This window comes from Austrofundulus limnaeus, unplaced genomic scaffold (assembly GCF_001266775.1).
Source record: "Austrofundulus limnaeus strain Quisiro unplaced genomic scaffold, Austrofundulus_limnaeus-1.0 Scaffold139, whole genome shotgun sequence".
Classification (NCBI taxonomy): Eukaryota; Metazoa; Chordata; class Actinopteri; order Cyprinodontiformes; family Rivulidae; genus Austrofundulus; species Austrofundulus limnaeus.
The window spans coordinates 685,575-701,046 of record NW_013952541.1 but is presented as its reverse complement, the minus strand read 5'-3'; the positions used below and the strand labels follow the sequence as shown (position 1 = coordinate 701,046).

Here is a 15,472-nt window from a genome sequence, read left to right as displayed (position 1 = left end):
GACCTTACCAGGGAGGCTTAAGAGTGTGACCCCCCTGTAATTGGAGCACACCCTCCGGTCCCCCTTTTTAAACAGCTTAAAGTTAAATGTAGCTAAATGTTGCAAGGCTAGCTAGATGCTCAAAATAGTGAAAAGTGACCTGAAACCTAAAAGTACCTAAATGCTAACTAAAAGTTGAAAGTAGCAATATACTAGCTAAAACTTTAACATAGCAAACTGCTATCTGAAAGTAGCAAACACTAGTTAAAGGTAATGAAATGCTAGGTAAAGCTAAACTCTAGAAAAGTCCAGCTGAATGCTAAAATGAAGAAAAATCTAGCTGAAAGCTAAAAGTTGCAAAATGCTAACGTGTGAGAAACATAAAAACTGACCGATAATCAGACCCTTTGGCTAATCACGGTTCAGGAGTTTTTTTATTTATTTTATTTTATTTTATTTATTTATTTATTTTTTGTTACGGCCTAAATTGAGACATATAAACTGCAAAAATATTTGTGTGATTCTGATGTTTAACTGCTTTACTTGATGTCAATTAAAATTTTGTTTTTGTGTCTTTAGGTATTTATGGGGAATCAGAACCACGAAACCCCAGAGCTGAGATCAGTCGGTCCACTTCTGACCCGGTTTGTCAGGATTTACCCAGAGAGAGCGACCAACGAGGGCGTGGGCCTCCGTCTGGAGCTGCTGGGCTGTGAACTAGACGGTAAGTGTGTGTCTGTGTGTGTGTGTGTCTGTGTGTCTGTGTGTCTGTGTGTCTGTGTGTGTGTGTGAATTAAACAGGCTTAATGTAGATACTGTATTTAATATTCATTATGGATGTTTTTGCATGGTTTTGTTTGTAACTCTGGTCTGCTGACTTTGAAGGGGCAGTAAAAAGATTAAAATGTGGGGCGAGTCATGGCCCGTTTGTTTCTGTGCTGCTGAGGGAGGGAAGGAGGGAGGGAAGGAGGGAAGGAGGGAGGGCGTGACCTCTCACAGGAGGTGAGGCAGGAACAGATGAAGGGAGGAAGTGAGCTCCTCCGGAGTATCTGGTTGCCCTGCAGAGAGAAAGATAAGAATCAGTCAAACCGTGAGATTCTTTTTTTTTTTTTTTTAATGTGAGCAGAAGTCGGCCATCTTGGATCCGAACACTCTTTAATTCTATTTAATCTTCAGAAAACATCAAAATCTCCCAGCAGCTTTTCACATCTCTTTGTTCGGAGGCGACAGGTGAGCTGCAGCACAGAGGAGGAAAACAACCGTCAGCCCCAGACAAAAGCAGCACCTGTCGACAGATTCCTCCAAACGTACAAAAAGTAACACAACTTCCTCTCATCAGGCCCGACACAGGGAACATTAAAACCAAATTAGATCAAAAACTCCAATTAGTTTTAAAAACACACACAGTCCATTGGAACTAACATGTAAAACTTAAGTTTATTAGACGAGCATCTCTTCCAGTCTGAACTGAGGAAGCCTCTCAGATGGAAAAGAAACATCTTCAACGAGAAAAACAGAAGCAACAAAGATGCTATGAATGAACAGAAACAAGCTGCAGGAAGTGATCGCAGATTAAAGGCCCAGCAGTTCCTTGAAGGCCACTTTTAATCCCAAATTTCTTTGTGGAAAAGTGAGTTAAAGCTGATGTGGTCAAACATTTCAAATATGGAGGACATTTTTCATCTGTTAGACATCTGCATAAACTGCTTAATATCACACATAAATACTAAAACTTGGATCTAATGAGTTAATAAGGCCAAAAAAAGGTCAAATTTGTGCTTTTGAATTAAAAATATTCTTTAATTTCTCTCAACAAAACCCTTAAATATAAGATCTAAGATCATTCCACAGTTATTTTATTTAAAAACCCTGAGACTCTTGTGTKTATTGTAACACTTGTTAACGAGTTTCTCCCTGTTTTTACACAAACGTATAAATATCTTTCCCAGRGAAACTTAACGAGCTTCATGGTTTGTTGTTGTTCTGCTGCTCGGAGTTTAAATCACCTGCTTGGTTCTGACAATCCTGGCTGCTGAGAGAACAAACCTCCATCCCACTCAAAATGTCACAAACGCACTTTAATTAAATACAAACCAGCTGGGATTTGTTTGTTTGTTTTTGTTTGGTTTTTTTCAAATTCAGCAGATTTTTTTATTTGCATAAAACTGTTGACTTTGTATCAGGATTTAACTGGATGTAAGAGTTTGTTTGTTCTGCGCCGCAAATGTCCCCCAGGAAAGTCAAACCAGATTTTTTTTTTTATCAGGCAGCGACTGAATAAATCCTGTAAATACTTTAGTTTTTCTGGGTTCTGTTCAACAACCGGAACAATCGACCTGATTCRATGTCACAGGTGGGCAGTGGTGGGCACAGATAAACAATCTGCTTTGCTAAAGCTAAACCGCTAAAACTGTGGWAAACAATGAGCAGAAGYTAACACATAGCTAATMGCTAACCGCTAAAATGACTGACACAAACCAGTTTATATTTAGCTGTTAGCGTACTTAGATGTGACAAAACCTAATTTAGCGGAAACTAATTGGTCCACTAGTGAAAAAGCTAATCTGCTAAACAAAAAAATGAGTTCGGTATTAGCCGTTAGCTGATTAGCGGAATAATGCCCACCGCTGGTTATAATTCATCTCTTCGTGTTGTTTTAGCTCTAAAATCAAAACCCGTTTTGTTTCCAGAGATAAGCACCACGGCGCCCCCCACCACCCCGCTGGCCTCCACGCTGCCCGTCACCACGTTCGGGGCGACCACGGCGGCGCCGCCCACCATCCCGAGCACGACTCCGGCTGCAGACTGCGAGGACGGCGGGCAGCACTGCACCGAAGAGACGGAGACGCCCGACTATGTGATCGGTAAATGAAAGAAAAATACCAAAAATTAAATACATCTTAAAGTTTATTTGCTTCTTTCCTCCTTTAAATTCTGTTTTTATTGATTTAACGATGTGAAAATAATACTAAAAAATAAACTTGGACCAGAAAATGATGTTAAAAATATATATATATATCTTAAAAAAAAACGTGTGTTTGGTAGTAATACATAATACAAACCGGTACATACCAGGTAAATATTAGGTACAGATAAGTATCTGGTATGTACAGTACATTCCCAGTACTAACTAGGTCAGGTATAGTTACAGGTAGTACCTGATACTTAACCTGTATTGATGTACTCTATATTTACTTCCTGGTATGTACTAGGTACTACATTCTACATGAACTGTGTGTACTACTTAGGACATACCAGGCACGTACCAGGTAAATATTAGGTAAAAATAAGTACCTGGTATTTACTTGATTTGTATTAAGTAATCACCATCTAAGTATTAGGTGCATACCAAGTACATATTAAATATGTACCTACCATGTAAGTACTAAATAAGTACAAGATACAAACATACCTGGTGGATAAGTACCATGTACTTACCAGGTAAATATTAGGTAAAACTAAGTACCTGGTATGTACTTATGTACCACGTAATTCCTAATTAAGTTTTAGGTACATAACAAATACATATTAGGTATGTACCAATCATGTAAGTACTATATAAGTACAAGGTACAACCATACCGGGTGGATACGTACCCTGTAAGTACCAGGTAAATATTGCGTACAGTTAAGGACCTGGTACAAACCTGGAATGTTCCAGGTACTTAACATGATTAGTTGTGGGTTATCTGTACCTGTGTACTCAGTACAAAGTACCCAGTACATACTTGGTACATACTGGATAAGTAATAAGTATGWATCTGATRCAAKTACCAGGTAAGAGTTAAGTATTTGATACCTGTACGGATACCTTGTTTGTACCAAGTTCTTACCAAATAAGTACAGGTTGGTATTAAGTGCAAATGAAGTACCAGCTAAGTATTACTTACATATCAGTACTAGGATACTGAGCTGTAATATGTACAGTATTCCTACCATAGATTTTTTTTAAGTGAAAAAAAGTAAAACCTGGTTCTGAGTTTGTCTTTGTGAGTGGGAGGAGCTTATTTGACCTTTGACCYCAACCCTGACTGTCCCATCTGTCTGTAACAGGAGACGTCATCACCGCCAACCCCAACATGGACATCCCAGGTGAGGACAGACCCCGCCCCCTACACCCCCCCACACCCCACCACCAGTAGACTTCCTTAAAGGAAACATCCTAAACGTTCTGAAGTTGAGGATATTTAGGCGTTTTCAGACTTCCTGGATGAAACCAGCAGCAGATAATTTATCCACAGTAAAAGCAAAAYAAAAGCAACGCTTTTATTTTGTAAATTCATAAAGTTGAACCTGTAAACATCCCAGCTGAGCTAAAGTGGAGCAAAAAGGTCAACATGTCAGTCAGGACAGCGAGRTAAAGAAACGAGCGAGGAATTCGGACGGTGAAAAGATGAAGAGGCTAAAACAGGAAGGAAGAGTCCAGGTAAAGGGAAATGTTTTTAAAAAAAATGAGGACTGTGCGAAAGAGTAAAAAAAAAAACCTCCTGGGTCTCAATTAGCTGAGCTGAAGCGTCGCACAGACAGTTTGAGGTTGAACCGTGCAGCTCTGAAGTCATCTCTGCATCTTATTAGCCTCTAAAAATMAAAAAATATATAGTAATATATCCACCCTGTAAAGGTTTAAAAAAAAGGTTTGTGCTTCTGTTTGAAAACACAACTAAGATAGAGAGATTTTAGTTTCCTTTTTTAGTTTATTTTTGTTTTTCAGCTTCGTCCTGATTTAAATCAAACCCATATGAGCCGAAGTTTTTATCTGTCGGGGAAAATAAAACGGTTCAGACRGCCACGGTTGTTTTCTTGAAGAAATCTTGGGTGAAATAAAGTTTCTTAGAGCCAAACGTTTCAGGTTAAAATCATCTTCTGTCTGATCTGACTCGTCAAAGAGTCCTGGATTAAAACGAGTAACCACGGAGGACAAAATAACCTGGGAAAAAAAACTATTTCTAAAATAAATTTAAGAAATTTAATTTTGGCTACTTGGACAGAAATCCTAAGAAGAAGACAAGACGGCACATGTTGCGCTTTTATTTTGAAGGCATTGTCAGACTTTCGTCTGACAATGCCTTCAAAATAAAAGCGCAACATGCTGTTTTATTCTGTGTTTTAAAGAGGGCCTTCCAGAGCTTTTATAGAGTAAAACTGTGAGAGTTTCTAATAGTTTGGCAACAAACTGTTGAGTGTTTTTATTTCCTCTTCTGTCTGCGTGAAGCAGATTAGTCAGTAAAACTGCACGAAACCAGATTTTATAAAGAAATAAATGATGTCTGGCTCGGAACAGAGGTTCTGGTACCGCTTGATTCGGCTCCCTGGATGGTTTTACTGCAGCGGGGAGGGGGCGGGGCTTGGTTAGTAAAACACCTGGGATTTATCCGAAGGATAATGAGACCCTGAAGGTGGTTTTTCCTTGGCTCCACAAAGAGGATCTGTGTTCCAGAATCTGTTTGTTTCCTTGTTTATAACGACAGCTCTGGCCCCTCCCCTCTCACCTGCAGCGTACCTGTGGTTCGCCTGTAACTTCGACTTCTCCTCGTTCTGCGGCTGGACCAAAGAGACCGGTTCGGGAGCCGAGTGGTTCATCCAGACCAGTGAGACCCCCGGGGTCCACAGGGTACCGATCCTGGACCACACAGGTGAAACTACACATAATGAACAAAATACTGCCTAGTAGTACTGCGTACTTACCAGGTATCTACCAGGTATGAGCTGGGTGAATGCTCGGTAGGTACCGGGTATGTGCTGAGGACTAGTTTGGCACTTACCAAGTATGTAAGTGGTACAAACCTGGTACAAACCTGGTACTTACTAGGCATACATCAGTTTGTTTGTTTGTTTGTGTGTGTGTGTGTACGTACCCTGATATTTTCATGATACATACTTTGTACTTGCCAGGCAAGTCTTTGTACTTGTCGGATACCTGTCTTATACTTTCTGGATACATACCTGGTATATGCCTGGTACAATCATTGTACTTTGTACTTGCCAGATATGTACCTTGTACTTTCCGAGTACGTTCTTTGTACTTGTAGGGTACATACCAGGTATTTTCCAGGTACATTGTACTTGTATATGTAGGTGTTAGTATAGTATATTGTACTTTCCATGTAGGTGTTTTGTACTTGCCAGTTATGTATCTGGTACTTGGTACTGGTTGTATACATATGGGTACATACCGGATACTTTATGGATATGTACTTTGTACTTGTTTGGTGTGTACCAGGTACTTGTTGGGTATATACTTTGTACTTTTTTTGTACATATCTGCTGGGTACATACTTTGTGCTTTTTTGGTACATACCTGATGGATACATACTGTGTACTTTTTTGGTAAATACCTGCTGGGTACATAATTTGTACTTTATTGGTAAATACCTGCTGGGTACATAATTTGTACTTTATTGGTAAATACCTGCTGGGTACATACTTTGTATTTTTTTTGGTAAATACCTGCTGGGTACATACTTTGTACTTTTTTGGCAAATACCTGCTGGGTACATACTTTGTACTTTTTTGGTAAATACCTGCTGGGTACATAATTTGTACTTTTTTGGTAAATACCTGCTGGGTACATACTTTGTATTTTTTTTTTTGGTAAATACCTGCTGGGTACATACTTTGTATTTTTTTTTTTGGTAAATACCTGCTGGGTACATACTTTGTACTTTTTTTGATACATACCTGGTACTTGGTAAATGCGTGCCATGTACATACTAAACAGTACATTCTGGGTGGTACTTGATGGGTAGTACCAGCTACAAATCAGGAACTATAGATATTAGGTATGTACAGTACCTGTTGGGGGCGGGGCTTCTGTCAAAACAAAAGACTAAACTTGGTTCAGATTGTTCTGTTCTTGTTTTTCATCATATGTAAAGTTTTAAGAGCGGAGCGATGAACCTGCAGGTGGTCACATGATCGCCCGCCCGCCCGCCAAGGCAGTGGGTGATCCTGATACATCAGTATATTTATACATTATATACGTATATATTATCCATTGATCTCATACAGAGACTGTTGTACTGATACATCAATATATTTATAGACATTTTGATCTCAGACAGACTCTGTTGTGGTGTTAAAATGCAGGACTCAGCGGTGAGTGGAGGAATCTGGTTGAATCGAGTGAAAATGATGAAAACGACCTTAAAGGCGTTTTTGAAAGAAAAGTCAACAGAAAGAATCCATCAGCGCCGCCTCACCTCTCAGCTTTGATGGATATTTGCTGGGAGACGGCAGCGGCTCTGAAATGAATCATTTCTCCTTGATTTCTTGACTTAACCAGATCAGAAGTAAAAAATGAGCTCTTTGTGGCGGCAGGTCAGACGTTCCCTCTGAAGCCTGCTGATACTCGGCTCTTTGTTTTCTCTGAAGACCTTGTGAAGTCCTTGATGTCTTCGGGGTGTTTGAGGCTGGAATTCAAGATATGAAAAGACTCTTTGTGTCCAGAACACCCTTGAGATTGTAGGAGGCCTTTATTGTCACAATAAAACTTCTATTGAAGCTTTTTTCTACTAAAAAATGCAAAGATTGTCTCATTTATTGACTCCAGCTCAGCCTGACTTGTTGTGTCTTGCTGCCCCCTGCAGGCGGACCGGGGAACTTCATCTACACAGCGCTGACTGACCCCAACACACCGARGAAAACCGGAGACAACAAAGATGATGAGGAGAAGGTGGCCCGGCTGGTCAGCCTCCCCATCACCACGCCCGACGCCAACCTGTGCATGTCCTTCTGGTACCACATGAGCGGCGAGCACGTGGGGACGCTGCACATCAAACACCAGCAGGAGACGGAGGAGGGACACCAACTGTGGATGGCCAGCGGCCATCAGGGCAACCGGTGGAGGGAGGGTCGGGTTCTGCTGCCACGCTCCAGCCTCCCCTACCAGGTAAAATACTTTATAAATTAAATTAAATATGAATATAAAGTAAATTAATCAAGTTAAGGAGGAAGTTGATGTTTTCCTGTCTTCAGCTCTCAACACTTAAATTCTTGATTCWAAGTTCGATATTTTATTTATGGTTCATTTAAACTTTCATTTGACTGTTTATCAAAGTTTAAAGTTTAATCTGGGGTGTTAATAATAATAATAATTAGTAGTTCATGGCCTCCAGAATGTTTCAGTTTTTTCTAAAACATTTTAAAGACTGCTTCAAAATATACTTTAACACACAACTGGGTGCATCAAGCATCGRGTTTTTAACTCAGTCACAATTTTTATCTATTTTCAATCTCTTTGCTTTCTGTTAGGTTTATTAGCTCTTTGTGTTTGAGGGTTTTTAGCTCTTTAAGGGTTTTTAGCTCTTTGTATTTGAGGGGTTTTAACTATTTATTTAAGTGTTTTAGCTCTGTGTTTGAAGGTTTTTAGCTCTTTGTTTAAGGGTTTTTTAGCTCTTTGTGTTTGAGGGTTTTTAGCTCTTTAAGAGTTTTTACCTCTGTGTTTGAGGGTTTTTAGCTCTGTGTTTAAGGGTTTTTACCTCTGTGTTTGAGGGTTTTTAGCTCTGTGTTTAAGGGTTTTTTGCTCTTTTATTTAAGGGGTTTTAGATCTTTGTTCGAGGGCTTTTAGCTCTGTAAGGTTTTAGTTTTGTATATGGAGTTTTTTAGCTCAGTGTTTGAGGGTTTTTAGCTCTGTATTTAGTTATTTTAGCTCTGTGTTCGAGGGTTTTTAGCTCTGTATTTAGTTATTTTAGCTCTGTGTTGAAGGTTTTAGCTCTGTATTTAGTTATTTTAGCTCTGTATTGAAGATTTTAGCTCTGTGTTTAGTTATTTTAGCTCTGTGTTGAAGGTTTTAGCTCTGTATCTGAGTTTTCAGCTATGTTGTTGTTTTTCTCAGGTGGTGATCGAAGGCGTCTCAGACAGACGCAGCACAGGACTCATCGCTGTCGATAACATCCAGATCGTGGACGTACTCAACATTCAGGACTGCAGGAGTGAGTTTTATTTACTGCTTGTTTACCTCAACAACAATAACAACAGCTGTATCAGTAAATCATGGACTTATAATTCAAACTTCAGGACTTCATGCTAACTTGTTTCGACTCTGTTTTAATAAGTTTTTTTTTTTACTCCAGATCCAGAAACTCCGACCACTCCTCCCACTGATATCTTCATGCTGCGTGAGTTTTCTACATGTTACAGTCACGAGGTTCACGTCTGTTAAAAAAACAAATTAACTGTTTGAATTTTATTTATTTATTTATTGTTTCCTGCAGCCGTGGACTCCCTCTCTCAGGAAACGGGGGACCTCGGCGGTCCGGGCAACATGCTGAAGACCCTGGACCCCATCCTCATCACCATCATCGCCATGTCGGCTCTGGGCGTCTTCCTGGGCGCCATCTGCGGCGTGGTCCTGTACTGCGCCTGCTCGCAGGGCAGCATGACGGACAGGAACTTATCTGCCCTGGAGAACTATAACTTCGAGCTGGTGGACGGCGTGAAGCTAAAGAAGGACAAGATGAACGGACAGACGCACAACTACTCCGAGGCGTGAGCGTTTAAAAATGAACAAAAACAATGAGGCGGAGCTGCGGACGCGCAGCCAATCAGGAGGGGCTGAGGCCACCGACGGGACGGCGAGCTGGTTTTAATCCTCAGGAGCTGCGATGGAAGGGACTGACCTGCAGGGGGCACTGTGTGTAAAAAAATCTGTACAGCAACACAAAAAAAAAGAAGAAAATTCTGAATTTCTTTTCGTACTTTTTTTTTTTTGGACGTGCTTCGTTGATTTCACGTAATCACACGCTGGTGTTGAGACCAATTCAGATGAAAGTATCGTTCGTGAACTTTTACGGAAAGATTTTTTGTTTTTGTTTGTCGTCGTCGTTCAGTTTGTTGTTTTACAGAAACGATGTGAAATTTAATGTTGGACTAATTGTCCCGGCGGATGAAAGAGTCACACTCATGAACCTCTACATCTAAGGTGTGTGTGTCTGTGCGTGCGTGTGTGTCTGTGTGTACTTGCTGCAGGCCCTGACCTGCTCCGACAGTGCCTTTTTTTTCTYGTTTTTCCGTTGCCTTGTTTGTTTCTGCTGGTTGTTCTCCCATCGGGTGGCGTGACACCGCGGAGGAGGAACAACGTTCAAACTGTGATCACAAACGTGCGTTTTTATATTTGTTTTGTTTTGTTTACTACCGCGGACCCTCACGCTTTGCCGACTGGGTTATTTGTTTTGCAGGACTGAAGTAAACGATGACATTTCCCCTCAGAAGGAACCGGTGCAGGAGCCCTGGATGCCTCGTTTTGACGGCACGTGACACATCCAACGTATTGTACATACTGTAGGTTGTAATATATTTGAGCCTTTTTCTATAAAGGAAAGAAAAAAATGACACCAGTGCTGCAGCATCCTTTCAGGAAACATGTTACCTTTTAACCTGCTGGATAAAAGGAGGAAAACTCAGTGAATTTATTTCTAAACAGGGTAAACAATCACTGATCTCAATCATTTATTCAAAAAATCAAAGCTTCATTTTTCTGTTTTCATATAGAAAAATGAGAACGAACACAGTTTGGACAAAAAAAAACATGAATTAATGTTTTCTGTTTGGTAATTTTAGTGAAATATTAGAGCCAAATTACATTAAATTAACTGTTTTTACCACCTTAAACAACCAAAATTAAAAAAAACTAACAAAAATGCTACAGCTAGCTGCTGCTGCTGCTGCTTCTGTATGAAAACAACCAACAGTTAAGATTTTAACTGCTCAAAGTTTCCACAGAAGTAAATCAAGACAAAATATTACAACAGCTAGCCAAAGAGTTAGCATTGCGAACTGCTAATCATGAAAAGAAATTTACAGAAGCTAACACTAAACAGCTAATTCTAACCTCTAAGACGACTGTCACTTTGTCTGCTTAACACGTTTGTCTCCTTCAAAGTTAGTGAAAAAGCTAATCAGCTAAACAAAAAAWTTGTTCTATTATTAGCTGATTAGTGGAACCTACTGGTTCTGAACAGTGGTGTGCTGTCAAGMGACCCGACCGCTCCAGTCATCACTAGAATTGGAATCAGACCTGCAGAGCCCCCGCTTGAYCCCCAGCAGAGGAGGGAGCGTGACAGGAAGAGGCCACAGGAAGAATCGAGGTGAAGGCCGAGAAGAGAAGAAAACGAAGCGGCATCGGGAGCAAGAATAATTATTGAAGTTAATCAATTTTAATGCTGGCAAAGAATACATATGTAACCTACGTAATGATTATGCNTTTAGCTCTGTAAGGTTTTAGTTTTGTATATGGAGTTTTTTAGCTCAGTGTTTGAGGGTTTTTAGCTCTGTATTTAGTTATTTTAGCTCTGTGTTCGAGGGTTTTTAGCTCTGTATTTAGTTATTTTAGCTCTGTGTTGAAGGTTTTAGCTCTGTATTTAGTTATTTTAGCTCTGTATTGAAGATTTTAGCTCTGTGTTTAGTTATTTTAGCTCTGTGTTGAAGGTTTTAGCTCTGTATCTGAGTTTTCAGCTATGTTGTTGTTTTTCTCAGGTGGTGATCGAAGGCGTCTCAGACAGACGCAGCACAGGACTCATCGCTGTCGATAACATCCAGATCGTGGACGTACTCAACATTCAGGACTGCAGGAGTGAGTTTTATTTACTGCTTGTTTACCTCAACAACAATAACAACAGCTGTATCAGTAAATCATGGACTTATAATTCAAACTTCAGGACTTCATGCTAACTTGTTTCGACTCTGTTTTAATAAGTTTTTTTTTTTACTCCAGATCCAGAAACTCCGACCACTCCTCCCACTGATATCTTCATGCTGCGTGAGTTTTCTACATGTTACAGTCACGAGGTTCACGTCTGTTAAAAAAACAAATTAACTGTTTGAATTTTATTTATTTATTTATTGTTTCCTGCAGCCGTGGACTCCCTCTCTCAGGAAACGGGGGACCTCGGCGGTCCGGGCAACATGCTGAAGACCCTGGACCCCATCCTCATCACCATCATCGCCATGTCGGCTCTGGGCGTCTTCCTGGGCGCCATCTGCGGCGTGGTCCTGTACTGCGCCTGCTCGCAGGGCAGCATGACGGACAGGAACTTATCTGCCCTGGAGAACTATAACTTCGAGCTGGTGGACGGCGTGAAGCTAAAGAAGGACAAGATGAACGGACAGACGCACAACTACTCCGAGGCGTGAGCGTTTAAAAATGAACAAAAACAATGAGGCGGAGCTGCGGACGCGCAGCCAATCAGGAGGGGCTGAGGCCACCGACGGGACGGCGAGCTGGTTTTAATCCTCAGGAGCTGCGATGGAAGGGACTGACCTGCAGGGGGCACTGTGTGTAAAAAAATCTGTACAGCAACACAAAAAAAAAGAAGAAAATTCTGAATTTCTTTTCGTACTTTTTTTTTTTTGGACGTGCTTCGTTGATTTCACGTAATCACACGCTGGTGTTGAGACCAATTCAGATGAAAGTATCGTTCGTGAACTTTTACGGAAAGATTTTTTGTTTTTGTTTGTCGTCGTCGTTCAGTTTGTTGTTTTACAGAAACGATGTGAAATTTAATGTTGGACTAATTGTCCCGGCGGATGAAAGAGTCACACTCATGAACCTCTACATCTAAGGTGTGTGTGTCTGTGCGTGCGTGTGTGTCTGTGTGTACTTGCTGCAGGCCCTGACCTGCTCCGACAGTGCCTTTTTTTTCTTGTTTTTCCGTTGCCTTGTTTGTTTCTGCTGGTTGTTCTCCCATCGGGTGGCGTGACACCGCGGAGGAGGAACAACGTTCAAACTGTGATCACAAACGTGCGTTTTTATATTTGTTTTGTTTTGTTTACTACCGCGGACCCTCACGCTTTGCCGACTGGGTTATTTGTTTTGCAGGACTGAAGTAAACGATGACATTTCCCCTCAGAAGGAACCGGTGCAGGAGCCCTGGATGCCTCGTTTTGACGGCACGTGACACATCCAACGTATTGTACATACTGTAGGTTGTAATATATTTGAGCCTTTTTCTATAAAGGAAAGAAAAAAATGACACCAGTGCTGCAGCATCCTTTCAGGAAACATGTTACCTTTTAACCTGCTGGATAAAAGGAGGAAAACTCAGTGAATTTATTTCTAAACAGGGTAAACAATCACTGATCTCAATCATTTATTCAAAAAATCAAAGCTTCATTTTTCTGTTTTCATATAGAAAAATGAGAACGAACACAGTTTGGACAAAAAAAAACATGAATTAATGTTTTCTGTTTGGTAATTTTAGTGAAATATTAGAGCCAAATTACATTAAATTAACTGTTTTTACCACCTTAAACAACCAAAATTAAAAAAAACTAACAAAAATGCTACAGCTAGCTGCTGCTGCTGCTGCTTCTGTATGAAAACAACCAACAGTTAAGATTTTAACTGCTCAAAGTTTCCACAGAAGTAAATCAAGACAAAATATTACAACAGCTAGCCAAAGAGTTAGCATTGCGAACTGCTAATCATGAAAAGAAATTTACAGAAGCTAACACTAAACAGCTAATTCTAACCTCTAAGACGACTGTCACTTTGTCTGCTTAACACGTTTGTCTCCTTCAAAGTTAGTGAAAAAGCTAATCAGCTAAACAAAAAAWTTGTTCTATTATTAGCTGATTAGTGGAACCTACTGGTTCTGAACAGTGGTGTGCTGTCAAGMGACCCGACCGCTCCAGTCATCACTAGAATTGGAATCAGACCTGCAGAGCCCCCGCTTGAYCCCCAGCAGAGGAGGGAGCGTGACAGGAAGAGGCCACAGGAAGAATCGAGGTGAAGGCCGAGAAGAGAAGAAAACGAAGCGGCATCGGGAGCAAGAATAATTATTGAAGTTAATCAATTTTAATGCTGGCAAAGAATACATATGTAACCTAAGTAATGATTATGCTTAATTGCTAACCAAAAAGTTAGCTTTGCTAACTCATAATTTGCTAACTAAAAGTGTAGCTTTATTAACGCAAAACCACTAATGCTATGCTAATGCTAATTTGTTAGCACTATGCTAATGCTAATTTGTTAGCTGATTAGCAGGACCATGACCACCACCAATCAATGGTTTATGTGAGTAAATAGGACGTTACAACTACGTTTTATTTTTTTTTTTTTACTGTTAAACGTGTTTATTTTTACAGTCCAAAGTGTAAAGCTGTTGCTTCCTTTCGACTTGAGTTTTAGCGACATTTTCAATCAAAGTTTTCTGACAAACGTTCACTTTTCCACGTCTCRGCCGCAGAAATAAACAGACGAGTTGCTTTGCTCATGAACCGAAGGATGCCGCAGCACTCGACTCGTCCCGAAAACAAATGTTGCACTGATTATATTTAAATTAAAAAATGTGTTTATGATGTTGATTTATGAAAAGAGAAAGAAAAAGTGTTATTGTTTTTGTTTTAACGTGGTTTTAAAGAAAAAAAACCAGGTTACAACTCTGAAATGTACAATTTACAGAGATGTTTTTCATTCTTGAAAAATCTTATATATTGGAGCGTAACGGTTTTATTTACTTGGTAAAATTATTATCACCTCGTGTTTTTATTTTTTATTTCGTACYGTCACTGATGTACGTGCCATTGTTATAGGATTTTATTTGTATGACGAGAAAAAAAGTTTTATTTTCTGTACCGTTTCTGTAATTTTGTTGTCTCGGAAAAAAAAAAGAAACATTAAAAAAAAGGAATTAAGGAAGTAAAAAGTATTGGGAATGGGAAGYAGTGAGGCCTTATGTGACTAAAAGTATTGTTTGTACTTTCAGAACCAGAACTTGTTTATTTGTTGTCTCAGACGTTCATCGCTGACTATTACATTCCAAAGACTTGGATCAAATAAATGTTTTAAATAATAAAAAATAAAAATAAAACTGCCCTGAAGCTTTTTTTAACTCTTAAAATTACATTTTTAGTGTTTCATTTTAGGAATGTTTGATTCTTTTTCTGAGGCATTAGCAAAATATTTCAGAATAAAGTTGATTTTTTTAAATAAAACTTCCAGAGAAAATTAATTAAATGTTCGTTTACAGCAGATTAACATCTGGTGTTGACCCATTTCAAGATGGCCGCCACAGCTAATCAACCTTAGCAAACACAAAAATGGTTCTAACTCAGTTTTACAGATAATGAGCTACAATTTGTTGAGGTAGTAGCCCAAAGTCATTCCTAACTCGTACTCAAAGCTCTATTACGTGCAATATTTGTGCTTAACATATTGGCATCTGTTAGCAAAWTATCTCATGAACCATTGGACAGATTATAATGAAATTCTCAGATATTAGTCACTGGATGTTTGTAAATCATTAACTTTTTGAGTTGACCCAATTCAAGATGGCCGCCACAGCTACATCAATTTAACAAATGCAAACATGGTTTCGACTCAGTCAGTTTTACAGATAATGAGCTGAAATCTGGTGTGGTAGTAACTGAGAGTCACTCATAACAGACTGTGGATAACTTTGTTTTCAAGATTGAAACAAAATGGATAAAAGTTCATTTTTTCTCAACGTGATGATTATTTTTTAGCATAAAAAGGCCTAAAGGCTGTGGGTGAGATG

At 39.6% G+C, this 15,472-nt stretch overlaps 2 protein-coding genes across 2 annotated transcripts in view; both read left to right on the top strand.

The window, feature by feature from the left end:
* The window catches only part of LOC106522908 (neuropilin-1a), a gene marked incomplete in the record, with an annotated part of 176,005 nt that extends 165,698 nt beyond the window's left edge, over positions 1 to 10,307 (top strand). Inside the window, 8 exon segments of the mRNA XM_014016147.1 lie at positions 559 to 703; positions 2,670 to 2,843; positions 4,032 to 4,070; positions 5,474 to 5,611; positions 7,565 to 7,866; positions 8,812 to 8,908; positions 9,050 to 9,094; positions 9,191 to 10,307. Coding sequence (XP_013871601.1) covers positions 559 to 703; positions 2,670 to 2,843; positions 4,032 to 4,070; positions 5,474 to 5,611; positions 7,565 to 7,866; positions 8,812 to 8,908; positions 9,050 to 9,094; positions 9,191 to 9,468 — 1,218 coding nt within the window.
* Positions 9,479 to 14,767, top strand: LOC106522888 (neuropilin-1a). The gene is made up of 4 exons (XM_014016120.1): positions 9,479 to 9,550; positions 11,403 to 11,547; positions 11,689 to 11,733; positions 11,830 to 14,767. Exons 1-4 carry the CDS (start codon positions 9,479 to 9,481, stop codon positions 12,105 to 12,107), a joined length of 540 nt encoding a protein of 179 aa, XP_013871574.1. The 3' UTR covers positions 12,108 to 14,767.
* The last annotated feature ends 705 nt before the right edge of the window (positions 14,768 to 15,472 follow it).

Bases quoted from the DNA above. Each gene is read 5' to 3' on its own strand.
- LOC106522888 (XM_014016120.1), top strand. From the start codon at position 9,479: ATGAACAAAAACAATGAGGCGGAGCTGCGGACGCGCAGCCAATCAGGA. The intron at 9,551-11,402 runs GCGAGCTGGTTT...TCTGTGTTGAAG, and splicing joins CTGAGGCCACCGACGGGACG to GTTTTAGCTCTGTATCTGAG. The intron at 11,734-11,829 runs GTGAGTTTTCTA...TGTTTCCTGCAG, and splicing joins CACTGATATCTTCATGCTGC to CCGTGGACTCCCTCTCTCAG.